We start from the raw sequence: 25,405 nt of genomic DNA, 5'->3' as shown, positions 1-25,405 counted from the left end.
GCCCGCCTGCCATGGCCGTGCCTGCACGCTTTCAGGAGCCATAATTCATGCCAGAGGTGGCCTTATTTCGAGGTGAGGAAGAAACAACCCTCCTTGTCTCAAGTTGGTCAAGTGCTTTGTTATTTGTTTTCAGACATAAGCAAACATTTCACTTTCTCCCTCCCACCCTCAGCCCGAGCATCACAACCCCATCACACTGGAACATCCACCCGTCACCTTCAAAGCATGCAAGGCTCCCAACTCCCAGCCGTCCCTACCCAGGCTCTGCAATGCTTCCAGGCAGAGGGATCATCAGTTAAAGGATGCCTTTAGAGAGCACCTGGCGTTTCTCAGGCTCTGTTTCTTTTCTGCCTGCTGTGTTGTATGTCCTGAGGTTTCTGAGAGGTGAGGCCTTGCAGAGAGAGGCTGAAGAAGCACAATTGCCCTGTCCTGACAGATTTCATGAAACCCAAGCACAAGGACAATCCCTCCATGGACCAGGGAGGATATTTCTACCCCTAGGACCACGGCTGTCACAACTGATCAGAGGCAAATGATTGGTTTTTATTCGGAGGGGATGTAGGAAATCCAACAAAGCTGTCTCTGGGCAGTGGAAAAGTCCCCAGCATGGGCTAGGCATTAGCAACAATCTGGCCAAATGGGACTTGGGGCTGTTAAACCCGAGCAGCAAAGCAGAACGTCAAAGTGAAGAAGCCCCAGAGAACCCAGCTCTGGAGACAAAGAGCTTTACCATAGTGATAAACAATAAAACCTTCTGGGATCCAAGTTAAGGCATTCATAGATATAACCAGGAAAGATCATTACAGCAGTCTCCTCACTGCGTACGATGGCAAAGGGAGCAGCAGCAGGAGCTCTGCTCTCCCTGTAGGAGCTCCTCACGGGTTACCCTGCGCACAGATCTAACTCGCAGTAAAGCGAAGGGTAAGAGCAAAGCGCGCAGCGGGTCAGAGCCGGTTCAGCCGCCCGGGCTGAGCTGCTCCCGGCGGGAGAGGAGCCCCGGTCCTGCCCGGTGCCCAGCTCGGGAGCAATTCCACCCCAGTCTCAGCTACTCACCAGCCCAGGAGCCCGCGGGATCTCAGCGGCGGCGAGCGCGCCCAGCTGCCAGCCCGACCGCGAGTACCTGGAGGCTGAGCAGCAGGGAGGAGCTGGGGGCAGCGGGGCAGCCCCTCATTCATAAACCAGCCCCGGCTGCCGGCGCGCTCGCCCCGCCGGGATGGGGCCGGGATGGGGCCGGGATCCGCGGACAGCAGTCGCCATCTACCGGTAACGGCGCTGCCCTGGCCGAGGATGCGCACCCATGGGGAAGCAGCGCTCGGCCCAGGAATGTTTCACTCCTCGGCCGCGGGCACACCGAGGGGCGGTGGGATCGTCATGCAGCCCATCGGGTGCATCGCTCCTTTTTACTCCTTGTAAGTCGTGGATCCGAACTGCAGCGGAGTGGATGGGGACCAGCGGCACGCAGGAACCGTCCTGCTGCTGCCTGGCTGGGGGAATTGAGGAAGGAAAGCTCTGGTTCACAAGTGATCAAGAGCAAAATGCTAGGGAAAGGGACATCTGGGATGATTCAGGCTCTGATGGCTGTGCACAGTGTGGCAGGAGCAGATCCGTGCATCCAAGGACCCAACACACACACTATACATTTACAAGTTGTCTATTTTTCACTCCAGACAAGCTCTGGGCTGATGCTGCAGCCGAAACTCCCATCAGTGGCTGGGGAGCATGAGGTGCATTGCTGGAGCACATTCGATCTGGTTTCATCTGAAAGGAATCCACTTGATGCTCTCCCAAGCCTGAGCTCTCCAGGACTCAATCCAAAGCATAGAAAAGTGGGGAAAGTTGGGATATCAGTTTCAGAAATGCACCCCTGAGCCAAGTTAATGTGCTGGAGCAGGCCCACCCCAGCAGGGCTTTGGAGAGAAGGGGCTTTGCGGTCCGACCGCCCCACATCCAGAGAGATGCTTGGCGCCTCTCCTAAGTAAGCACAAGCAATAGGAAGGACACAAGGGTGCAGCACTAAGGTGTAAGTGGGGCCAGAAAGGGTGTCAGGGCCTTCTGGCACTAAGTGGCTTCAGGTGGGCCCCCCACACCCACCTGCTGCCCATTGGGCTGGGGCCTCCATTTAAGGCCAGGCTTGGGCTAGGAGTCTTCTCCTAAGGTGTGCTGCAGGCCCAGACTGCTCTCCTGTGGATTTCAGGCAGGCCTGTCTCCTTGATGGACGTTGAACCGGTGCTACAGGCAGCTTTGTTACCAGCTTGTTGATGGGACCTGTCACTACTACCGTAGCAGGACTGCACCCTGGTGGGTAAGGGTGACCCTCCTTGGTGGGAATCCAAACCATGTCACCACATGGTGCTTAGGCTGATCCTCTTCTTCCCTCCAGATGAAGCCTGACACCATGTAAAGTGATGTGGTATGTAGGCACAGAAGCATCCTGCAGCATGGGAGCTGTACACTGCAGTTGTCTGCAACGGTAGTGCTTGTAGGGTGGACGGCAGACAGTGCCAAGGTGAGCTTCAAGCTGTTACCCAGCTCCCTGCCATTTCTGGACCAGCCCATCCTTCCATTGTGCAGGATGGGGGACTCTGTCCCCTGGGGGTGTTACGCTCAGTCCGCAGCTTCCTTGCAGCACACCCAAGCACTCTGCAGGGAAGTGAACTCCACTTTAGCAGCTGGATGGGACAGGCCTCCTCCAGGCTGCAAATGGGCAGAGCAACACATGCATGGAACACCCCCATGCTTCTGGAGGTGATGAGAAGTGCTTATGGCAGCACTGGGCTGGTCTTTGTGTTGCTGATCCACTTCAGTTCCCAGGGATGGAGCCAGGCTGGTGTGCCCCAGGGCAAGAAGCAGATGGTGGATAAATATCAGCACAATTATGGTAAGCTGTATATCCCCCCCTCCATGACTGGAAATGCTATGGAATCATAGAACAGTTTGGGTTGCAAGGGATCTTTAATAGTCATCGAGTCCCCCTGCAGGGACATCTTCAAATAGATCAGGTTGCTCCAAGCTCCACCCAACCTGACCTTGAGTGTTTCCAGGATGGGGAATCTACCACCTCTCTGAGCAACCCGTGCCAGTGTTTCACCTCCCTCATTGTAAAAAACTCTTCTTTGTATCTAGTCTGAACCTACCCTCTTCCAGTTTAAAACCATTACCCCTTGTCCTATCAACTGCTGCTGTCTTTCTCCTCTGCTGGGACTAACCCAGCAGCAGCTGGGTTACCAACAGCTTATTCTCCTTTCAGCAGCACTTGCAAGGGAGGAAGGAATCAACGTGGGTGAGTGCACATCATGCCCAGAGTGGTCCAGAGCATGCATCAAGGGATGTGCTGCAGCAGCAGGACCCTGAGCACACATGGTGGAGTTTGGACACTGGCAGGTTAGCGTGGAAAGGGTTTTGTTACGGTGTTATCCCCTGGGCCAGCACTGTGTCACCCATGGGGAGGGGTGCTTCTGTGGGTCAGCCTGGTGCCTTCTTGTCCCATTCAATCCCATCCCCACACACGCCAGCAGCGACTTGGCCAAGACATTTCCCCTTCAAAATGTGCTGGCAGAAATGATCCCTGTAGAATTTGGACAAGGGCTTGTGTCTGTGCTTATCTTGGTTATTCCGGTCATTATGGGACTTACTATAGTGTCATTCATCTTCCTTTGAGATGGAAGCTGAAGTGCAGTTTCACAAAGCTTATGCTTGCTGACATTTGAAAGCATAATGTCCCCAGTGCAAGGAACACAGAATAGAATGGTCCTTCTATGTAGATGGATAAATACAGAACTTACATTAAAATGGGGTCATGATTTGAGCAACGCTCTGAACACTGAACTGCTCCTCTTGTCTTAAAACAGTAAATGAATAAAGTTGTTCATGATGCTCATCTGGCATCTTCCCATATCTAACAGGAGACAAGTACATTTTTATTACTCTTTCATTTCAAATATAGAGAGGTCCTACGGATTTGTTTGAAAGACATTTGAAAAAAAGGTTAATTGCAGTGTATTTGCTCCTAAAGATGTTACCAGTGTAACTGCAGCCCACTCACATTCTGCTTACCGGTGTCCTGGACTCTTGGGGGTGGTCTGGCAAAGCTTTGCCTGTGGAGGGCTTGTCTGAGCGCCAAGCCCAGCTCAGCCATCCCTGTACAAGGGTGCAATGCCCCTGAGGGCCAGCAGTAGCTGCACCTGTGATATTAGACAAAAAATCCCCTGGGGCTGGTGTTTTTTTAGTTCACTTGCAGCTAAGTGCTAGAAACCCAGTTTGTGCAGCATCAGGTTTTGCCTCTGAGAAAAACAGGGGGGTTAATGCCATTGCTGGTGCACCTGAGCTGTAGGGGTGTGAGATTTTTCTATGCTAAAATAAAGCATTTCAGAGAGGGTCCCCAGATAGACCTGCTGCAGGTCAAGGAGATGGTGTCAGCGTTTGTCTCAGGTTTTGTACCAGCCAGTAACATGCATTTTGCATTCCCAGGTCCGTGTTGCAGGTGGGATAGGTACCTCACCCTGTGCCCATCTCTTGCCTAGCTGCTTGGGCTGTCTGCACACTCCAGCCAGAGCTGCAAGGAGCAAGATGCCTGTTCTGCAGAAGGAGGAGTCGCAAGCTCCTGCCTTCAGGGACCCCTGTGGTGCCACACTGCAGGGGAAAGCAGCCCCATGGTATTTGCTGCTGCCAACTTGTTCTGCTCCCTCCAGCCCATGCCCCCCTTGCTGTGGGTGTTAGCTGAGCAGGAACCACACATTAGCAAGTCTGTGTCACTTCTGCTCTTTGAATGAAATCTGGAAAGAGCCACAACTGAGCTACAGCAGCACTTGTTTTATTGAACCTCCAGCAGAAAGGTCCTGCTCCCATCTTGCAGAGGGACAGCTTGCATCAGTCCTTCCCTGGCTGTGCTGGAGCTGAGAGAGGCAGCCCCAGCCCCATCCTCCTTCCAGCTGCACCCCTTCTCTCCTTGCAGCTGGTTACTGCTGTGGAAGGAAGCACATTCACTGGTTTCTCTCTCTCTCCTTCCCCTTTACAAATGCTTCCCTCTTCCCACCTTGCTGCTTTCTTCCTTTAGAAAGCACAGCTCCAGCTCTTTACATCAATGTTCCATTTACAAGGTCCTGACTAACTGCTGTATCAACATGACTAAATATTAGAAATTGAAGATTATCTACTGGGGGGGGGGGAGTGGCTCTCACTCCAGAGAGTCTCAGATGTTCAAAGCAGCCTCCTGCATCCCAACCTTTGCGGCTGATAGGGCTCAGAGATGGACCTTCCTTGGGCACGGGCACAAGTAGAAGGTCCCCTGCCTGAACCTCCCACCCTGGAAAGGGTGGACTTAACCTCCCCTTTGGTGTCCCCCTCCAAACCAGCCCCTATGTTGCACGTTCCTAAGATCATCCCCTTGGTGAGTGCTGCCAGCAGCTGTGGTCCAGGAGCAGTGGCCTTCCTTACCCACATAGGCCATCCATTTAAATCCCTCTGCCTTTTCTGCCCAGGCTTCCTTGCACACGTACGCTTCGTACCAACCTTAGTACTGGTTACAGTACTAAGTAACCGGTCTTCCTCCTGTGAATAACACAGCTGTGGCAATCAACTGCTCCATCACAGGACTGACTTTGTGATCAATTCCACTAATTCTTATCAGGACTTTCCAAAAAGTCAAAATAAATAGTCATCTTCAGTCATCGCCATCACCACAGGATGGCACAAAGGCAACATGATGAATGTGGCAACAGCTCTAATACAGTAATATTGGAATAATCAATAATAATACAAACAAAATAACTCTAAGATACAAAGGCAGTTGCAATGCAGCTGTGGCTTTAGGTGACCATCCTTTAAAAAACATTGAAGACATCAAAACCGCTACACCAGTGACAGTCAGGGGTTCTACATCATCACCTGTGCTGCCATTTCCTTAAGATAACATGACATTTTCTGGCTTGGTTCTTATTTGTCATACTTTCAGCTTCTCACTCTGTTAATCTGTTCTGGCTCATCAATAACCTCATTACAGTCACCTCATCCCAACCCCAGTGGGGGCTCCTCCACATTCCCTAATCCTGGGTTTTCCCTGGCTGATGTACAACATGGGTGGACATCACACAGACATGCACATCTTCAAGGGAATACACAGAGACACCTGCTGGGTTGCCTTCAGGAAGAGGAATTCAGAGGAATTAAGCCAATATCAAACACAGGGAGTACCTTCATTTTCATGGCTGGTACTGGGATACTCTCTTTGGTCCAGGTAAGTGGCATTTTCAAGCCACACACACTGCACACCTTGAAATCCCACACTTCTGTAACATGCCATTGTTCCAACATCGGAAGATGCAAGTATTATTCCTGATTCCCCATCATCATTTACTATGATCCTTAGAAATACTTGATTTGTTGGCTTCTATGGTTAATGTAACTAACAGGAGCTAGATCTGCCTCCACAGAGAGAAAAGGGATTTCTCTTGACTGGAGACAGATGCACCCTGCAATTACAGTCTTTATTATTATTTTTTTCCCCCTTTTCCCTGCCGTCTGTTCCTGCTCCTCTCCTGTTCCTGACTTGAGCCCTGGCAACTGGCCTACAATGAGAGCGTCTCCTTTCACATATGCACATCACGCTGCCTACAAGCGAGCAAGTAAGCGAGCACGAAGCTAAGCCAAGGAACATACATTATTTAGTGAGGTCCATCTGCCCAAAGGAAGCTGCTCTTACATTTATCTGGTTTATAATCTTCTAATTAATCACGTATCATCAGTCGTTAACAGGTTTTCACTAAGATGGATGTACCCACTTAGCAAATTAATAAAGCCAGATAAAGGGCTCCTGCAGTTGGTGGCTGTAAAGGCTCCCTCCTGTTTTGTTGGGGAATGACGCTCTTTTGGTGCTCATTTTTGGCACATGCAGATGCCTGGCATGGGACAGCCTGTACAGCAGCTACTGGTCCGCTCCCAGATTCCCCATTCCCCTCCAGTGCCATTGGAAGTGATGTCCTGCCAAGTCATGCTTCTTTCCCCTTTGTACATGAATGATTTCCAGACTCAAGAGCACCAGCTTGTTCCTCCAGCCCCCAGGCCACTACAACTGCTCCTTCTTAGGGACTACATCCCCAGGAGCCCATCACCTTCCCTGTCGTCCCGTCCCATCCCCAGGGGAGTGTGAAGGGTTGCTACCCTTTGAGGTTTTGCACTACTGAGGTTCTAGTTTGTGGTATTTCTTTGCTAGTTCCACTGTAACAGAGCTATTGGGGGTCATCATCCATTATGTCCATTATGGTCATTACATGAACCTTCCCAACCTACAGACTCGGACAAGCTGCTCCTGACTGCTGGCTGTGCCATGTCGTCCCCAAGTGTATTTTATAGCGCAAACATTCAAGTGCCCCTTCCTGCATCTGAACTTCCACTGGCTCTCTGAAGGAAGTTTCTTGAGCAGCTCCTCTCCCCTCGTTTGCACAGGGAGCCCCTAAACCCAACATGGAGGGGCTCTGGAAGGAGGGGGCTGTTGTAGACCCTTTCTAAACAACACAGCTTGCCCTGGGCACACACGTGCTCTCCCCTCACCTCCATGTACTCACCAGCACCACAGTGCTTGTCCCCACCTCCACCATCGCTGGGTGCAGCACCAGGGACTTGGGTGCCAGAGAGCAAGTCCCCCAAGCTTCTCTGGAGTTGCCTGTGTTGGAGACAAGGAAATGCAGCCTGGAGAGGATGTTTGTTGCCTTTAGAAGTTGTCATCACCACTGCCCTTATCCATACAGGCCACACTCAGACTTGTCACCCATGGCCCCTGTTCCAGTAACTCTTACCAGGATACTCCAGACATCAAAATTGTCATCTTCAGTCATCCACATCGCAATCACCACAGGATGGCACGAAGGCACATGGTGAAGGTGGCAACAGCACTAGCACAGTTGTGAAAATCTTGTAAATACAAACAAAATAACTGTAAGATATAAAGGCAGTTGCAACATAGCTGGGGCTTTAGGTGACCACCCTTTAAAAAACATTAAAGACAGGAAGATCACTACACCAGTGATAAAGACGGTTTCTAACTTCCCCAGGTGCCTCTGCACTCTCTGGGCTATACCAGCAGCACTTGCTCAAAATGGCTTTTTCTCTCACAAACACAGCCCCTACAACCCTGATCCAGCATGGCTGTGTCACTCAAGGGTCCTCAACACCACTGCCACCAGGTCCAGCCCTCCAGTGGAGAGGATGGGGAAGGCTCTGGCTTGGTTGGGAAGCTCAGATATCACCCCGCATGCATTAGACTACCTTTAGCCACTAAGCTCTTGCTGTTAACTGAATTCAGTTGTCCTTGCTAGCAGCCAGGAGTTGCTCCTGCTCTCAGATTCCTTCCAGGTCTTGGGGCTGTCCCCTGCTCCCAGTTCACATCCTGGCCTACGAGTACAGGACACCAGGAGGTGGCAGGAAACACACTGCAGGCAGGACCACGCATGACCAAACCTGTCCCAGACCTCCAGAACGGCTGCAGCAACCAGAGTCTGCACCAGCAGAGAGCAAAACATGCTGAGAATCTCCCAAACCTGTGATGCTTTACAACACACCACATTAGGCAAGAGACAAGCACTGACAAATTTTCAGTTTTATTAAAAAACTCCTAGCAGCAAAACCTGTAACAATTCAAAAAAAAAAAAAATAATAAGACCAAACTCCCAAAAGAAAATGACACAGAGAGAAAGACAGATGGAGGAAGACAGGCTTGGGGTTTTCTGCACCCTTCACTCCAGTTCCTTATAGCGGGCAAACATGACCCTCCTGACGGCATCGCGGTAGGTCTCATTGGACTGCCTCTTGCTGGGCTTCCCTGGGGCCCCCAGGCCAGGGCCCTTCCTCCGATTTTCTCCCTGCAAAGAGACACACTTTGGGTTAGTGATTTCTCCTCCTCGCTGTCTGCCCATAAAGAAAAAGCTTCCCCTGGGCTGCTTCAGGGCAGCCGACTGCTGCCATGGGGATCCGGGAGAGGAGGAATAGCAAGTGAAGTGTGCTCCTTCAAAAGCTGTTCAGGGGAAACTGTCGGCCCTCTGTGGGCAACAAAACCAGCCAACAAATGCCCAGTGGGAATGGAATCACAGGGACTGGCTGCAGGGAACAACACGAGCATATGGCTGGTGGGAGCGGGCAGCCAAAACAGGCAACAGCCGTGTGTGAGCGAGGATTGAAACAGAGCAAAGGGAAGTGCCAGCAAGAGCTGGGCTCCCAGGGAGCTGTCTGCAGTTAGCCTGCATTTGCAGAAGCTCAGCTGTTTTCTCCTCTAATATGAGTTCCCATGGGCTCTGGTAGCTCGCTTTGAATTTCAACCAGTTTTTAAGGACTGGCTTTTGCAGCCAGCATCTGAATTATTCAGTAAACCTGCCTAGAGTTAGCCCAGGAGAGCAGGCCTAAGGCTGAAAGTTTCTCTCGCTTTAAAGTCCAACTTATTTGAGTACCAGAGATGTCATCAATTAGGCCAAGAGATCAAAGTCCTGTAGTGCTGAAGTGGGCACGTGGCTTTGCCCAGCATGACCTGGAAGTGAAAAGCAAGCACATCTCCAGGGTTCTTTTTGGAGGCCTTCATAGGAATTGCCCAAGAGCTTTGCTGTCAGCTCCCCCATCCAGTCTGGGAAGCTCTGATCAGAGGTTGGACTCCCAGAGCGCATCACTGGAGCTGGCTCTTCAACAAAGCCCGTTTTATGGTCACAGGAAACTCTCCATGAGAACTGAGCAACAGCTGGGGTTGCTGTTTGCACTGAAAAGGGAATCTTGCCTCGTGTGTGTGAGCTCAAGCAAACACACGTCATGAAGCCTCAAATATTTGCCTTTAATGATACACTCGACAGTAAGCCCAGTGTCGCAACATGAGCTGCGCTGCCATCGCCTGCCCCTCGAGGAAGCACCGACACCACAGCAGCGAGGCAGCCCGATGACAGACCTGCCACCACCACCAACAGCATCACAAGTGACAGCAGCCACATGGTGCTGCTCATGTGCCCTGGGCAAGGGGGATAGTCCCTGCCGTAGGCCGCTTGTCAGATAAACCCTCTGCAGCAAATTAAAGTCCACTGGGCGACCAGCCCGCCCCAGAAGGCAGGATCTACCCAGCCCTGCCTATCCCTGCAGTCCTTTACTGACAGAGACTGCTTCTCATCAGATGATGTATCCTGCTATTACCTTCCGAAGTCCAGAGTCCAGAGCAGCAGCGAGAGCCTCACAAGCACTAGGCAGAGTAGACAAATAGCATCACGTGCCCTGTGGCTTTGGCTCTGCTCACACCTCCTCCTCCTTGGAGGTTCACCTTTTCCCCTAGCTCACGTGGCTGCAGAGCACTGAGCTAACAACCTGCTCCTAAACCCCAACCTGGCTTCAGGCAGGTATTAATCAGATGCTATGACCTTCACTGTAACTTTACTGTTACTCTATTTTCAACACCTCAACACCCATATAAATTCTAACCTTTTTTTGACTGCCAACATATTTGCAGCCCCTCCCAGCCTGCAAAGTTAATCAGTGCACATGTATTATTCCATCTAGCAGGTCTTGCAGCCTGACTCGTTCCAGCTGGGAACTCCCTCCAGCCATCCTGGGGGACATTACTAGCTGCAGGTCATTGTGTTTTGAAAGGAAGGGAAGACTCACCTCCACTGGGGATGTTGTGCCCTGCTGGTTGTGGCCGAAGCCTTTCTTCCACCCTGCGGACTGCAACATTCGGTTCCCTCTGTTGTTACTATCGATCCTTGGGTCATAGTCACTGCAAAAGATGGAGAATCAATTGTCTGGTCTTGCTTCAAACACATGCCAGGGATCTTTAGCTCTGCTAATAGCACCTTCATTGATACTCCAGCTTCTCCTAAGGGAGACCCAAATTGCCTGCAAAAAGGACACTGGCCAAGGAAAGCAACACAGTGGATTCTGTGTGCAGGGCTCAAACAACTTTAACTGCAAAATTTCTTGTCCCACCTCAGGGGAAAATACACCAGGGTGCAGGAAATGAGCTCAGGCTCCAAAATAGTTATGGTACAAGCAAGCCAGAAGCAGTCTGTGCTTGCATTTCTTCATCGATTTTTAGCACTAGCAAGGAAGTGAAGCGTAATCCATGCTGCTCTGCCAGATCTTTCTTTTCTTTCAGTGCTGTGGTCATGGAGCTTGATGGATGCAGTGTTGATTTGGACACCCCTTCTCCCACCTGGTCATTTCTCACCCAACACCATTAACCTAAACCCATAGTTTTGAAAACTGCTCAGCACAAAAATAGTTTTCTTCAGGAAAGTTCTACATTGTGGCTGCTGCTGATGCCACACACAAACTGCTTTACTTTATCCACAGCTGTTCCAGGAAACAAGGAAGAGAAGATGTGGATTTTTAAACTGCAAGACATGGAGGAAAGGTCTGCTTCTGAGGTGCTGTATCAGAAGAGGACAAGCACACAACCAGTTTTGTCTTCACCACATGCCTAGCAGTTCCTCAGCCCACTGGAACACGCGAGCTTGCAGCAGGCAGGTCTTTTGAGAGCTCCACACAGCATGCACTTTCTTCCTCCACCTACTCTGCATGAGATGGAAACAGCTCCCAGTGTTCCTCTGAGTCAGTGGAACAGATGAAACACAGCTTTGCTCTTTCTTTCAATGGCTAGATGCCAGGACAGGAGGACAGCAAGTGCCTTAAGGACAAGGTGGATGGAAACAGGTTGCATTCTGGTCCCTGCGCCTGGCCAGGCACACTCAAATCTCCCCAGTCTCACTTCCCAAGCACCAGGCACCTTGTCTCTGCTTTCCCATAAACCCTTTTCACCTCTGCATCCCTGGCCTTCTCCAAGATGTTCTGCAGCACAACAGGCTCCCCTTTGGGGAACTCTACCCATGAGAATCACAGCCTGGCTGGCTGTGACTCAGGCAGATCTACCCCACCGGCTGATTCCTGGCCTTGGCACACCAGCAGTACACACGCCATCCTGGCATCAGCAGCCCCAAAGAGATCTAACCAAGAGCAGGCATTACCTCTCTGAGTCCCGGTCGTATCTGAGTCGTTTCCTCTCTGGTGAATCCATCTGCTGGAATTTCTCTCTCCGGTCATTTCCTTTGTCTTTATGTCTCCCCTTCATAACAGAGAGAACAAAGTAAGCCCAGGAGCTACAAAGGATTCAACACTTCAAGGAGACTGCTCTGCAGCCAGGTCTCGACTCATCTCATCCTTAGCTGGCTGGAAATCTGTCCTGGAGACTGACTGAACGTTTCTGGGATCCACAGTCCACTTTTCTATCCTGATGGCATCTGCTGGGCTAACCCAGATCTGTGGTTGCAGCCTTCCAGTTACGGCATCGGGAGCAGCACTGCTACCCTCCAAACAACAGCTCTCCCATTCACGCCCAGGCAGCGGCAGCCCACACACCACATTGATTTTAGATGGACATCTGGGTCCCTCTTAGGTCAGAGCCCAGCACTGGCTTGCAGGACAAAAGAACCACACTCAGAACCTTCTGGGAGGAAGAAGACCTGCTCTGAGAAATCAGAGCACTGTCTACAGCTGCAGTGTGCGTCCATAGTTCAGTCTAAGACTCTCTGGGAGGCATTTGATGCCCAAGCTGCAGATGCACTAGTGGAGGGTCCAACATCCCTCTCGTGAAGAGCCACAAACACAAGTCTGTCCACCACCGCAGACCCACCTCACGCTCTCTCTTCTCCAAATATGCCAGTTCCTGCTCAGATCGTTTGATCTTCATATGTATCTCCAGGTTTTGCTGAAAGAAGGAAAACAGAAGCCAGCATCAGCAGAGGATACAAGCTGTCAGGGTCAACTGCTACACCCATAAGGAGTACAGGTAGGGCAGCATACTCTTGTACCTGCACTACATCAGGCACAGCAGCATCTCCTGCAGCCCAGACTACCTGTTCTCCCCCAGAGACCACGAGCCCTTCCTCTCCACAGTAAGGAAGTTCTATTTTAACCTGAGTGCAGTTTGGCCCTCCTAGAAGCAAGAGCTCAAAGGCAGCACAGAACACAGGGAGGCATGTGCTAAGTTCTTACTGCTATCACACTCCTGTGTGCCAGCACCCTACTCTCTCCAAGGCTCAGCTATCTCGCTACAGCTTAAAAAGTCACACCTTGACATTACAGCACTCCCATGGCAGGAACAAGCAGCTCACACAATGCTTTGAACAGAGCTTTGATGGGAAGTTTGCCTGCTACTGTGTCAAATTCAGCACAGCTCTTCCCACCCAACCATTGCATTTTTCTCTGCAAATAGCAACGCTGCTGAGCCAAAGGCAGCTTCCAGCACACACACAGCCCCACAGTCACCAGCTCTCCCACACCTTGTGCAGGTTGGAAAGCTGCTGGTGCTTGATGAGCACTTCCTTGTTGGGAAACTGCCTCCTGCAGAGCAAGCAGGCCAGCTTGTTCCAGTCGGTCAGCTTGTCATCGCTGGCCTTGGCCTTCCTCAGCTGCTCCTCGCGTTGTGCTGGTGGGTGGGGAGGTGGCAGCCACTGAGCCTGTGACTGGTCCTCCTCTTCCTCCTCCTCTTCATTGTCGCTGTCTCCTCCATACTCTCCCAGAAGTCCTATCAGAGGGTTCACCACCTTGGGCTGAGGGAAGTGGTAGAAAAGCATTTTTAGCATTAGCAATTTTTAGCATCATGTCTGCCCTGCCATGTGGGGCTCTGCTTCCCCAGCCAATCTCCCCATGACTTCTGTCTTTGTTCCAGCCCAGGAGCTAGGGAGCAGCATCCCAGCAACACAGGTAGGGAATGGAAAGAAGCTGACTGGGCAGCATTTAAACACCACAGGGTGGAAGCCCTTCTGCTCTCCAGACAGGCTGTGCTTTGGTGCCAGGCTTTCCCAATCTGCTACACACCTAAGCACAAGAATACGACCAAAGCTGCAGCTATTTGGCAAAGAGTTGCTGTCAGTCACTTCCTCTAGCAATGGAAAGCAGTGAGGAGGCAGCTGGAAATTTTCTGCCTGAGAACTGCTTGAGCAAGAAGACCCCGCTTAAATGCAGCTATTAAATTTCCCCATGGTAGAAGTCCACAAGCAAACTCGGTGTTACAAACCAAACTGCCTTCACCATTCCATCTCCAATGCTACTTCCTTTGTGTGAGCAGCTGGCACCTCTGTCACTCAAGGTCACGGCCAGGCTTTGGTGAGCCTCTTTGGTCCTGCACCCAAGTACAAACAAGGCAAAGCCCAATCTTATGGAGCCACTTACTGGGGCTGCGCTCTCATCCTTTTTCACAGAGGGAGGTAACGGTTTTTTAAAGACATCTTCTGCAGAGAACTTCTCCTCTCCAGCCTCATTCTGAAACAGTCAAGATCAGGTGTTAAGACCGCCATAGCATGGATTCAGTGCACACAACAGCTAAGCACCCACTTAAACAGGCCTCCAAGGAAACCAGGCAGTTGCCAGAAATGAGGTGATGGTTTTGGTGGGAGACATTCTCATTCTGGGGAAGCCATAGCTCTCCTGGAGCTATGCCTTTGGTTTCAGGGACAGCTGCAGCTCACCATGCCATCCTAGTCTGCTCCACTCTCACTCTCTGCTGGACTGTGATGCTGACAGCAGTGCCAGCCATGCCTCAGACCAGTGAGGATGCTGAGGCAGGGCCAGGTCACATTTGTACACCTCTGTGTGCGCACAAAGGACATGGAGACCAGGAGCAAAGAAACCCAGGAAGAGCTGCAGTTCTGCTTGCCTGTGAGAGGCAAGACAAAGCACAAGTACTACAGGTGGGAAGGGGAAAAGATGACAACACCAGTTTTCTCTGCTGTGTTTGTGGCACAGCATATGTCCAGGCTCAATCAGGGTGGTGGTGTTTCCAGGATCTTCTTTATACCAGTCAAAGAACACCCTTCATACTGGCCAAAGAAGACCAGAGACTGCAGTCACACAACAAATGCAACAGGAAGAGCCTGTGATGCTCACTTGTATGCTCAGCAGCTCAAAGAGTAGCCTGGAGTGAAGCTTCACATTTACATGCTTTACAGAGAACTGGTTTGGATCCCTGGCCATGCTCTAGTTTAGCAGTTCATTAGCTACTCATACATGACTAGGGACTATGCATACTTGACTAATGCTATGCAACATCTTACCAGGCCTGTACTCTCATCCTTTTTCACAGAGGGAGGCAATGGCTTTTTGAAGACATCTTCTGCAAAGAACCTCTCTTCTCCAGGCTCATTCTGAAAAACCCAAGATTGGATATTAGGCCAACAGCAGCACAGGGGTCAGAGAACTCACAGAGCAGCCAGGAAGCCACTTCTGAGCATCCACAGAAAACACGCAGCCATGAAAAATGATGAAAGGATTTCTACTGGAGATGCTTTCACCCTCCAGTCATACAAGACCATGTTTGTCCTACGTCGGTGCCCTTGAAAGCAGGCATCCTCCATACCAGATGAGACCTCTTGGCTGGCTTGGTATCAACCTCAGGGACAACCTTGGGTCCCAACTGCCCAGGACTGGTCATGCCACAGAATATATACAGACCAACAGGCAAGGAGGAAAACAAAGTTTGTGCATCCATGGCTAAACCAATTCTACAAATTCTTCTAGCGAACCTCAGGCCCATTCGGTATCACAGCAATGGGCTGTGGTCCAACACCCATGCTCAAACATCACCTTGGGCAGCTACTCCTAGCCAGCAATTCCCTGTGCTAGGGAGGCATCATTTGCTTACTGGAAGCAGCACTGAAGGGCACTTGCCCCAGGACTGGGCCTCTGAGAGGGACTGTACAGGATACAACTGCACTGTACTTTAGCAATGCACAGCCTGGCTCATCTTCCTGCCTGTCCATGATGTTTGAAGGGGGCAGTGAGGGGAGAGCCGAGTCTCTGTTATTACGTGACTTGGTACGTTTAAATATCTCTGCTATTTTTTGATGGCCCTGTTACAACAGCTGGGTGCTTCCAGTAGCACAAGTAAAACGTGTGTCTCAGTTACCTAAATGTTTCTGAATCCTTTACCATAAGGAAGGAATGAGAAGCCCCCACTTAATGTCACAAGAGAAAAATTTCAGTAACTTAGTCCCACTTAGCCTGACAACAATCACGCTCCTGGCCTGCTGCAGACCCCATGTATTTCATCCCTTCCTCTCACTGTCCCTCTTCTTTGCATCCTCTATAAATTACTCTCTATTTTCTAACCTCTCTTACCTCAGCCTCCTGGCCTCACACCTCTGATCATTCTGATGCTTGTAGGGATTTACCTTAGCAGAAGTGCTTTTCCCTTTCTCCCTTTTGTCCCTGTTGTCCCTGCTGTGTGGCTCCACCCTTTCATTTGTCCGCTCCTGGCGTTCTTGGCTCCCATGCCGCTCTTGGCTCCCATGCCGCCGCCTCCTGCTCTCTGGAGGTGATGAACAAGCTTCTCGGTCTATTGTGACTTCTCTCTGAAAGACGCATTTGGAAAAGACTTATCCAACCCCTGCAATCTTCTTTATTGGGCTTATTGGACTGGGAGACCAGGACAGAAGGAAATGCAGAGCCTCAGACAACTGAGGGCAAAGGCTTCAGAACTTTGCTGGGGGAGGAGACAGGCTACCACAGTCAGGTCATCACAGGTACTACTCTGCTCACCCAGAGCATGGGTAACTCCAGAATCACAAAACCAAGATCATAGTCCCGAAGAACCTCTGCTGAAGCCTCTTTATTGACATCCTTGTAACAATTGCTGGCTGGGGTCAGGGAGCAAATAAACCACAGATGAAACAGAGCTCTGCTGTGCATATTTGAATAGAGAGCTACATATCATAGGTCTTCAGAAAAATCTAGCAAGGATACTCTGCCTGAAAGTCTACTCAGTGAAGAGGAGACCAAAAACCCCCCAAGGCAGGGCTTCAGAGGCCAAAAAGGCAGCTATGGTAACTGGTTCAAGGCACAGCTAAAGGGTTCCTAGCATCTCATTAAGTGGGTATTTTGAAACATGTATCCCTTTTACACAGGTCAGAGGACTGAGAGAAACGAAGCTGCCTCTATGCTGTCCCATGCTGGCCTGTCTTCGGGATCTAGATTCAAAATACTTCCAGAGAAGAACAATTTGTAAGGATGCACTGCATGTAACGCTTCCTTCCACACACTCACCTGAGTTCTGGGGTCATAGTATGTCCCAGCTATAGGGTCATAGTAATTCCCAGTTTCAGGATCATATATGTATGTGGACACATCTGATGGAGCTGAACAGAGAGACAAGAGTTAACACCACAATCTTCCACAGGCAGAACTTGTATTTTACGAAGACAAAGATAAAAGCATGAGCAAATATTACACCAGTGAAAGGATCAAGAGTGGGAAAGAATTTTTCTCTCCTGGCAACAGAGGTATGAGTAGCCTCACTCACTTGACCTACATATTCTTTTCTTTAAGGAGTAAGAAGGGAAATGGGTTTTCACAATTCTTCTGGTTTAGGACTCTGGCAAAATTTCCACATCAAAACATACTCACAGGGGCTGTGCTGAGATCACCAGACCACAACACTTGACTGGACAAAGACATGAAATCCAGTAATTTCCCTAAGAATGGGGTAATGAGTTCCAGGCTCTGTGTCCACCCACCCTTGTGAACAAGGAAGACTTCTGTGCTCTTTCAAACAGTCTCCTGTTTAAGTGATGACACTCCCCATATCCCTTCCACCCCGTGGGTGCATGAAAGCCCTGGACAAGAAAGGGGAGCAAACTGTTTCTACATGGAAAGTCAAGGGCCTTAAGGGTAAGCCCATAATGTGAGGACTGTTTCTCATTTCCAAAGTGTTATTAGACAGAGTTCAGCTACAAACAAGTTAGTAAAAGAATGAGGAGTGTTCTTCTAGCTACTGGCACTGCCACATAAAATGCATTTTCTTCTGTCTCATCTAGTAATTGCCAGGCTGATTTTATCCCATCAGTTTACCACAACAAGGAAAAGCATGCAGCAAGTTTTCTTTATCTGCATGTAGTTTTGCACAGTAAGAGAAGAGAGAAACACATCATCAGATAGGAAAATGTGACTAAACAAAGTTGGCAACAAACCTCAGAAGTGGGTGTAGCAAACAAACCTACTCCAAGCCTTTAAAAATATTGTGGGGCTGATTTCTACATGTCAGTGCCCTTTTAAGGAAGAAAAGTGTCCACAGTAGGAGTAAGGCAGAGCTTAACTTACACTGTGCTCTTGTGCGTCTCTGTGATTCGCCACCCCTCCTGTCTCTCATGCCCCTTCTGCCCTGGAGTAAGTAAACAACACAAACAGATCAGAGACTCTTTGACATATTGCTTTACCTCCCTCTCACAGGCCCAAAGCTCAGGAAAACAGCTCATTTAGCTGCCCTAAATAGAGTACAAGCAGACATAGCTTTTCACCTACAGAGGAATGGACAGTGTTGGAAAGCAGGAGACCCCTGTAGCTTCCATGAACCTTAAAATTAGGTGTTCCTGGCAATCTGAATGGAAGCCTCTAGCCCTTTCAGTATGGGAAGAGCCCTGTAGTCTAGTAACAAGCACTAAAGAAGAGACATTCACTCCAAGAACTGAGATCAGTCATCAATTAAATCACTTTGCATAAGCATGGTACAGAGTAATCCAGCCCAGAACTCCCTCCAGCAGCACCTGCAGTCTGACTTGCACATCTATGCACACTACAAACACAGTGTTAGGGGCAGAGTAGCAGCAAGGAGCACACCTGAGCATTATAATCCCATCTTCAAACATGTTAAACTTTCAGCAGCCCAAAGGAAAAAGTCTAACAAAGTCAGGGCTATAATTCCCAGTGCTCCCTCCCTTTCCAGCGACCTGCAGGGAAGCTGTGCAGACCTACCGGGCCATAGTAGGAATTGTCACCGTGCTCCCCATAGTCATTCCTGTTGAGATAAAGGTCACAGGTTAATGTTTATCTGGCTTCATATTAGCCTCAGTATACTCAAAATGATCAGCAGGACCAATAAAGACAGAAAGACCGTCTTTGCTGGCCACATGTTGGATTGTGTCCATCACTGTCTCCACAAGAGTTATGACCACACTCTGCTGTGTCTGCAAAGATGACTCTCTCCAACTGCTTTTTAAAAAGCTGAACCCATTAATCCCCTCACAATGGGATTTGATGGCTGGACAACAACAGGCCATGCAATATGATTATTAATCCCATACTGCTCAATCACTGAAGCTTCTTCTAGCTCCAATGCCTTCACCTCTCCAACATATTTTTACGTTGTAGGAACATCTGTGCTAATTCATGTGCCAACCTTTAAGCATTTGGTCTGACAACACAGCTCTAGGCTTGCAGCACATCACACAAAGGACAACTCTACCATCTCATCTGTCTATACCTTCTCCTCCCTGTAGCAAGATTCACTTCCACCGTACGACCATCAATGCAGATTGGGGGATCCAGATTCTGCAGTATCTTTAGCAACCTCATCGCCTCCTGTAAAAGAAAGGAGAATTTCACATCCATGAGAAGGAAATTATGCTTGTTTCTCAAATCCAGCCTGCCTGAAAGGAAGGCTTTGTGCTTACAGGACGACCATACTAGGGCAGGAAACACAACACTCTTGTCTAAATATTAATGAAAGGTATTTAGGATGAGACAAAAGGGATCAATTCATTGTTAGGGTCTCTGCTTGTCCTATGCGTGTTTTCAGCAGCCAGCTAGGGCTGCCTATTCTCCTAGGGCTACTGGACAATGCAGCACTGTCGTTGCTCTTGCACCCTCTGAGGCAATGCCAGAGAGCACAGCTATGGAGCCTGGGAGTCACCCTAGAACCAGAAAATGTGAATCCTCCACCATGGGACTGTCTGTTAATTAAGATTCTTGCCTTCTGCAGGCAGAAATCATTGAATTCAAGTTCCCTGAAACAAAATATCTGTGTAAGAGGTGCTGAAGTTTAGGAGGGTCTACAAAGAAAGGTCTTCATGCCAGAAATTCACCAAGTATCACGACTTCTGACAACAATCTTTGCCTCCTAAAGCCAGACAAGCAGAAGAGAGGACTCACTCCAGCACAGATGCCTTGCAAGTACAGCTATTTCTTGCAGTAATGTCTCTACTACAGACTACAGACGCCAACAGAGGGAGCATGTGAAAGCAGGAAACCACTTACAGCATGTGATTCCAGTTCAATGAAGCCATAGGTTTGCCCCATCCGTCCAGCCTTGTTTTTCATGATGCGCACACTGGATGTGGAGAGACGCACGTATGGGGCCAGAAGCCCCACAATCACCTCTGGTGGGGTGAAGCGAGTTATACGCTTCAGCATAATTGCTGTGAAGGCCAACAGGAGACATGGCCAGGAAGGAAAAAGTAGAAAAAGATAATTCAGATCTAAGTTTATTGTGACAGCACAGGTAAAACTAAACCCATTCAAAGCAACAGCGTGGTTACTTGCAGTTGAGTCTGAAGGCCATCGCTGTTTTTCTCTCCACTTTGCAGGATGGTCAGAGCACTGCTTCCAATTGCTAACCTTTCCTTCCCAGAAAACACAGCAGAAAGTAGGCCCCTCCTCAGAGGAGCTCAGCCCACAGTAACTTCTGGCCAGAGACGCTTTTGCTGCTGTGTTAACTGTGCCATCCTGAAGCCACCATGCCCTGGCTTAATTTTCTTAAAGGCAATGGGCCGTGGCTTTTGGGGCTGGACAGCCCATCATTACTTCATTTGGATAACACAGAAACCTCCTCCAGAGATTTTAGTGAAATGCTGCCCTTTCTGCAGCCTCACGGGAGTGCAGGCAAGAGGAACCCAAAAACTGGGCCCTGTGCCACTCACTTCTGCTTCCTCCACCATCCTGTGGTGTGGTTTCCTCTGCTTCTCTCCGAGAAGGCAGCTCCTGGTGCCGGTCCATGTCTCGTCTCTTCTCCTGTGAAGGCCGCCGCTCTCTCCCTTCATCTCTCTTCCTTGGCTCCTGTTCCTGAGGCTGACACTCCTGCTGTGGAGCGGGAACCGGAGGCTGGAGAGGCTGCTTTGGAGATCCTGGTGGTCCTGATAATTCTTGCTCAGGTTTTTCAAGCTTTGTCTCTGCTATTAGAGAGAAGAAATGGACTGGTTCTACATAGTGTTTCAGCATGTGTTTTTCTTCTCCTATTTTCTGACCACTGCATCAACACCCCTCAAAAAAGGCTAACCTGTTCTGCCCTTTGCATATCCTCTCTCTTAACACTCTGCAGGCACAAGGTGTGTAAAGAACAAACTAGATACTGCTCATCCTTCCACTGCCTTGTTTCATGTTGGGCTCCTTTACCTGACCTCTCCTGTCAGACAGGAGGCTTTTTTGGCTCCTTTTAGGATTGGCTCTTGACTGAGCAAATGTGAATCAGGGACTGGTTTGGATATGTTCCCTCTATGTCGAGAACAATCTATATGGCAGTGATATCCTTACTATTCCTGGTGCATTCTTGAACACCCATAGCTGAACAGTATCAACTAGTAAATGCCACTCTATCTGTATGCTAGAGGAAAACTGGGTTCAGGCCCCTATGGTAACCAAGTGAAATGCATCATAATACACTGATTTTATCAGGCACCTACTTACCACAGATGAGGAAGACATGTGGAAACACCCTTCTCCCCCCACCTATCTGTGCAATACAAAGAAGACAAATCCCACCAAGCTTCTGTGCTTGAAGGCCTCTGAAGCCTCTGCCTTCACTTTAGAAGAGATCCCTACCAAAGCTGTGGGGCTGCAAAGTCAGACATCACCAGCCCTGCACCTGCTGCTGAAGTCTCTTCCCACAAAAAGAAAGAAATGAAGAGTGCAAAACCTGGCACAGTGAAGCTTCACTTTTAAATGTCCCCCAAAGCACCTCCCCACTCTCTTCTGTCTGGGCAGTGGGCAGCATGGCAGAACACACAGAGATTCTGCACATAAATGTTGGGAAAGCTGGACGCTGACTGGCTTGGCTGTAAGCACAGCTTGTGTTGGACAGACCTACATCAATTCATCTGCAGTTTGCAGCGTGCAGAGTTTTGGCTATACTTGATGAGACACATAAAATTTGCATATGAATCCAGTCTGCACATACAGCTGAGAAAACTGCCCATGCAAACCAAGCAGACATGAGCACAACCCCAGAGATGAGGAGAGCAATTCTCTTACTGAATTCTTGCTCAGCTGGTGTGTCCTCTCCCTCAGAAGCACCTCTGGACTCTGGGCCTGCTCTGCTCCCTGTAAGAGAGGCATATTAAAGTCTGTTTCAAGCCCATCAATCACAAAGCACGCAAGAACTCATGCAAAGCTGAGGCAACAACTGTATATGCCTAGAAAGTTGTTTTGTTTCACCCAGAAATTAAAGGGCAGAGAGATTACCTTATTACCTACATGTTTTCACAGTCAACAAAAGCAGGTCAGTAAGAAGCATGCGCCACAATCTGTCTTCACAGCATCTTAAGGCTCTGTTTAATTTGCTCCTCGGCAGTTTTATTACAACCCACAGTTGTGTTGGGCCAGCTTTGTCTTCATAATGCTGACAGAGGAGCTACAGTGCAAGGAAGGCATAACCATGGGGACAGTGCTTCAGTAAACAGAGAATTCTGCATCAGCAGTTGTTTTAATGCCCTTCTGTCTGGGGTATGCAGGTGAGAAATGCAAAACATGAGCAGTCTGCTCAAACACACAGAGCCAAAGCTTACAGAGTGCCTGGAATACCTGCTCATTCCAAGGAAATCAGTTCCTCAAGAGAGTACTCTGGCTCTCATGCCCTCCCAACCGCAAAAAGCAGAGGTGCTAGCAGGGTTAAGGAAAAGCTCCTGGAGGAGCAGAACTCCTTTCCATGAACTTCTTACAGTCAGCAAGGAGAGTTCAGCAATTCAGATCCTGGATTCACCTCTAATCTAAGAGCCTCAAAAGAATAACACCAAAACTATGTAGCTGTATCTCCCAGGGAAGGTGAGTCAAGGGGAAGCCATCAAGGGCCAGCAGTACTAGCTCACAGTGCTGGAGAACACACAACCTGCAACTCCACAGACGAAGGACAATGCTAAAGTAACAGAAAGGAAAGGCTTTGTGCAGCAAGACACCTGTCCACCAAGCCTCAAAAGAACAGAGAACACGGTAGCAACAGATCCACAGGTAACATCTTTAGGGTGGACAGGGAAAAGGGTCTAAATGAAGCAAAACTAGTAACACTCTGACACTGCCCAGATAGTCAAACAAGAAGGATACCACAGGGAAGCCAGAGGAGAAACTTACATGGCAGGGCAGATGAAACTTCTAACCAACCAAGCACAGGGACCAGATATACTCACCATCTCTTGGGAGCTTGCAATAGGAGCAGGAAGATCTGTAGCCCACTGTACACACCTTACACTGCAATGGAAGACGGACAGCATGAGGAAGTCATGTTTTGAAGGCAGTGGGTATAATCTACTCCAGAATGCTACATGACACAGTGCTTTCAGAAGGTAACTACAGCCACAGAAAGGTTACACAAAGAGCCTGAGAGACAGGATGGTAATGGCAGCAGGAGCCTTGGCTGGAATGGAAAGGAAACACTCATAAGGCTTAAAGCTGGGACTGCCTTGGAAACAGGATTTTCACACAACTTCTGAGCACAGATCACCATGGAGGTACTTCACTAGTCCCTGGTGACTAGTGAAGACATTAAGATGGGACTGTTAGCCTCTCAAGTGATGCTGGACCAAAAAGCTACATGCTAGGCACCATGTTGCCAGCATCATGTTGTTTCAAAGGATTCAAAGTTACATCTAATCTCAACTCACTCCTAAAGCAGTGACAAAGTCCTTATCTGAGCTACACTGTAGATGCTGATGTAATTTACTGCACAGGGAGAGTCAACGAAGATGTATCAGCTAAATAAGGGCTAGGGGTGTACGGGCTCAGATGTTCATGCCACACAGAACCACCATGGAAAGAGCCAAGCGCCCCGTCTTCAGAGCTCTCTCCAGACACAGCACTTCCTGTTCAAGCTCTTTGGAAATGCATTGCTTCTCTTTCATACCATTTTCTTTTTTCTCTAACTGAAGATCTGCATATGCTTTAGGGCACAAGGAAGCTCTTTCAGGCCATACTTACGCACAAAAACAATGGGGACAATATGGCTACTTCTTGTCACACAGAGAGCTGTTGAAGAAACAACTGCCTGAAACGTCTGTCTCTACTTGATCTCTGAAGCACTGCAAGCACAGACAAGCACCGAGCAGTGGCTCTGTTGGCATCTGGAGTGCATCCAGTTAGCCTGGATGAGGGTTTTTATAGCCCAGTGTGTCCAGTGGTCAAGGTGGGAGCATAACTACAGCTGATCCCTTCCTACCCTGCCACAACCTCTTGTCTGCGGCAGGTGGGAAGTGCAGGCAACAACCTGCTCTAGCACTTTAGGTCTTTGCTCTAGCAGTCCCCCCCAGCCTTCTGCAGCCAAAAGTGCCCATTCTGGGAGAACCATGGGAAGGGCATGGAACAAAACAGGCCCTTGGCCAACTGTGCTTCTACTGAAATGGGCCACCTCCAATCTGTACTCACTGCTGCCTGGACATGCACCTATTTCTATGCTTCCTTCCTTGCTGCGCTTACTACGCTTAAATCCAGATCACAGGTTCCTGCATGAGACACGGGTGGTTTGCACTGTTTGTGGTTTTGCTGGTGAAAGCTCTGGTTACCTGGCCAGTGAAGACACTGTGGTAACACATGTGAACCAGAGTGAAAGCCTGTTCACCCTGGTTGGCAGCATCACTGTCTCATTTTGTTTTTTAAGGAGAAGGGACCCACACACTACTTTCCCCACATGTTAAAAGGGAACCACTGCAGAGGGAAGAAACTGCTCGGCATATAAAACACTGACTACCTGTACCAAAGCAACACTCACTCACATAGGTGGTGTCAGAAACAAGGTAAGGAAAACCACAGCATTTAGAAGAGCTTCAGGACACAAATATCACTCTTAAGGATCTTCAGCCACAGAGCAAACATCTCGCACTCCTCCCTGCTTCACTACCCTGAGATCCAGCAGGGGAGGCACAACACAGCTCTCATCACATACTTACACGTTTGCAGCGCCAAAACTCTGGGCATGGGGTGTACTCAAGGGTCACTTCTTTGCCACCGATCGAAAGAGTTCCCTGTTGAGATAAGGGGGTAAATGACGAACATGCCCAGCACACACAGATTACTTGGAGGCAAAGAAAGGGGTTAAAGCTCTGGTTCCTAAAGGTTTTACAAGTGAAACAAGGTGAAAAGGGGAGGAAGTCTCCCAGTTCAGTTAGCTGGAGCTCTGTCATGGAAGGGAAACTCTGCATCCTGCTCTAGCACAGTGTAACAAAGCTGTTAGCTCCAGAGGAACTAGGCAGAAGAGGCTTTGCCACCTCCCAGGAAGAGTAGAGACAGAGTAACCAGAGCATGAGAGGGAAGCTGCTTTAACCTGCTTTTGTCCACATACTGGAAAGGGGCACCTGGACAGCCTCTCTCACACCAGCCACCACCAGGCTGGCCTCAAGGCAGCTGTTTGAGGAGGAATACAAGGAAA

At 49.4% G+C, this 25,405-nt stretch overlaps 2 protein-coding genes across 6 annotated transcripts in view; both read right to left on the bottom strand.

The window, feature by feature from the left end:
* LOC130598339 (semaphorin-3D-like) overlaps positions 1-8,179 on the bottom strand; it is a 29,808-nt gene extending 21,629 nt beyond the window's left edge. For 2 of the 3 annotated variants that reach the window (XM_057407651.1, XM_057407652.1), the window contains exon 1: positions 1,054-1,194. In XM_057407651.1, the coding sequence (XP_057263634.1) occupies positions 1,054-1,175 (122 nt within the window). In that variant the 5' untranslated portion in view covers positions 1,176-1,194. Of the gene's footprint in view, positions 1-1,053; positions 1,195-7,559 lie in introns of those variants that run through there. The other variant, XM_057407653.1, reaches the window with a different exon arrangement.
* Positions 8,180-8,575: 396 nt separating this feature from the next.
* Positions 8,576-25,405, bottom strand: part of RBM6 (RNA binding motif protein 6) — a 55,348-nt gene continuing 38,518 nt past the window's right edge. The window contains exons 7-23 of one of the 3 annotated variants that reach the window (XM_057407645.1): positions 24,927-25,001; positions 23,175-23,235; positions 22,027-22,095; positions 20,700-20,948; positions 20,038-20,198; positions 19,265-19,362; positions 18,757-18,799; positions 18,106-18,166; positions 17,053-17,144; positions 16,182-16,361; positions 15,066-15,155; positions 14,185-14,274; positions 13,293-13,562; positions 12,644-12,718; positions 11,979-12,076; positions 10,621-10,732; positions 8,576-8,852 (exon numbers count right to left, since the gene is read on the bottom strand). In XM_057407645.1, coding sequence (XP_057263628.1) covers positions 8,727-8,852; positions 10,621-10,732; positions 11,979-12,076; positions 12,644-12,718; positions 13,293-13,562; positions 14,185-14,274; positions 15,066-15,155; positions 16,182-16,361; positions 17,053-17,144; positions 18,106-18,166; positions 18,757-18,799; positions 19,265-19,362; positions 20,038-20,198; positions 20,700-20,948; positions 22,027-22,095; positions 23,175-23,235; positions 24,927-25,001 — 1,950 coding nt within the window. In that variant the 3' untranslated portion in view covers positions 8,576-8,726. Of the gene's footprint in view, positions 8,853-10,620; positions 10,733-11,978; positions 12,077-12,643; positions 12,719-13,292; positions 13,563-14,184; positions 14,275-15,065; positions 15,156-16,181; positions 16,362-17,052; positions 17,145-18,105; positions 18,167-18,756; positions 18,800-19,264; positions 19,363-20,037; positions 20,199-20,699; positions 20,952-22,026; positions 22,096-23,174; positions 23,236-24,926; positions 25,002-25,405 lie in introns of all 3 variants that reach the window. The other 2 variants (XM_057407644.1, XM_057407646.1) reach the window with 2 other exon arrangements.

Source organism: Pezoporus wallicus, unplaced genomic scaffold (genome assembly GCF_028554395.1).
Source record: "Pezoporus wallicus isolate ANWC-B61680 ecotype Strahan unplaced genomic scaffold, APGP_CSIRO_Pwel_v1 contig_3568, whole genome shotgun sequence".
In the NCBI taxonomy this organism is placed as follows: Eukaryota; Metazoa; Chordata; class Aves; order Psittaciformes; family Psittacidae; genus Pezoporus; species Pezoporus wallicus.
This window is presented reverse-complemented; position numbering and strand designations above follow the sequence as displayed.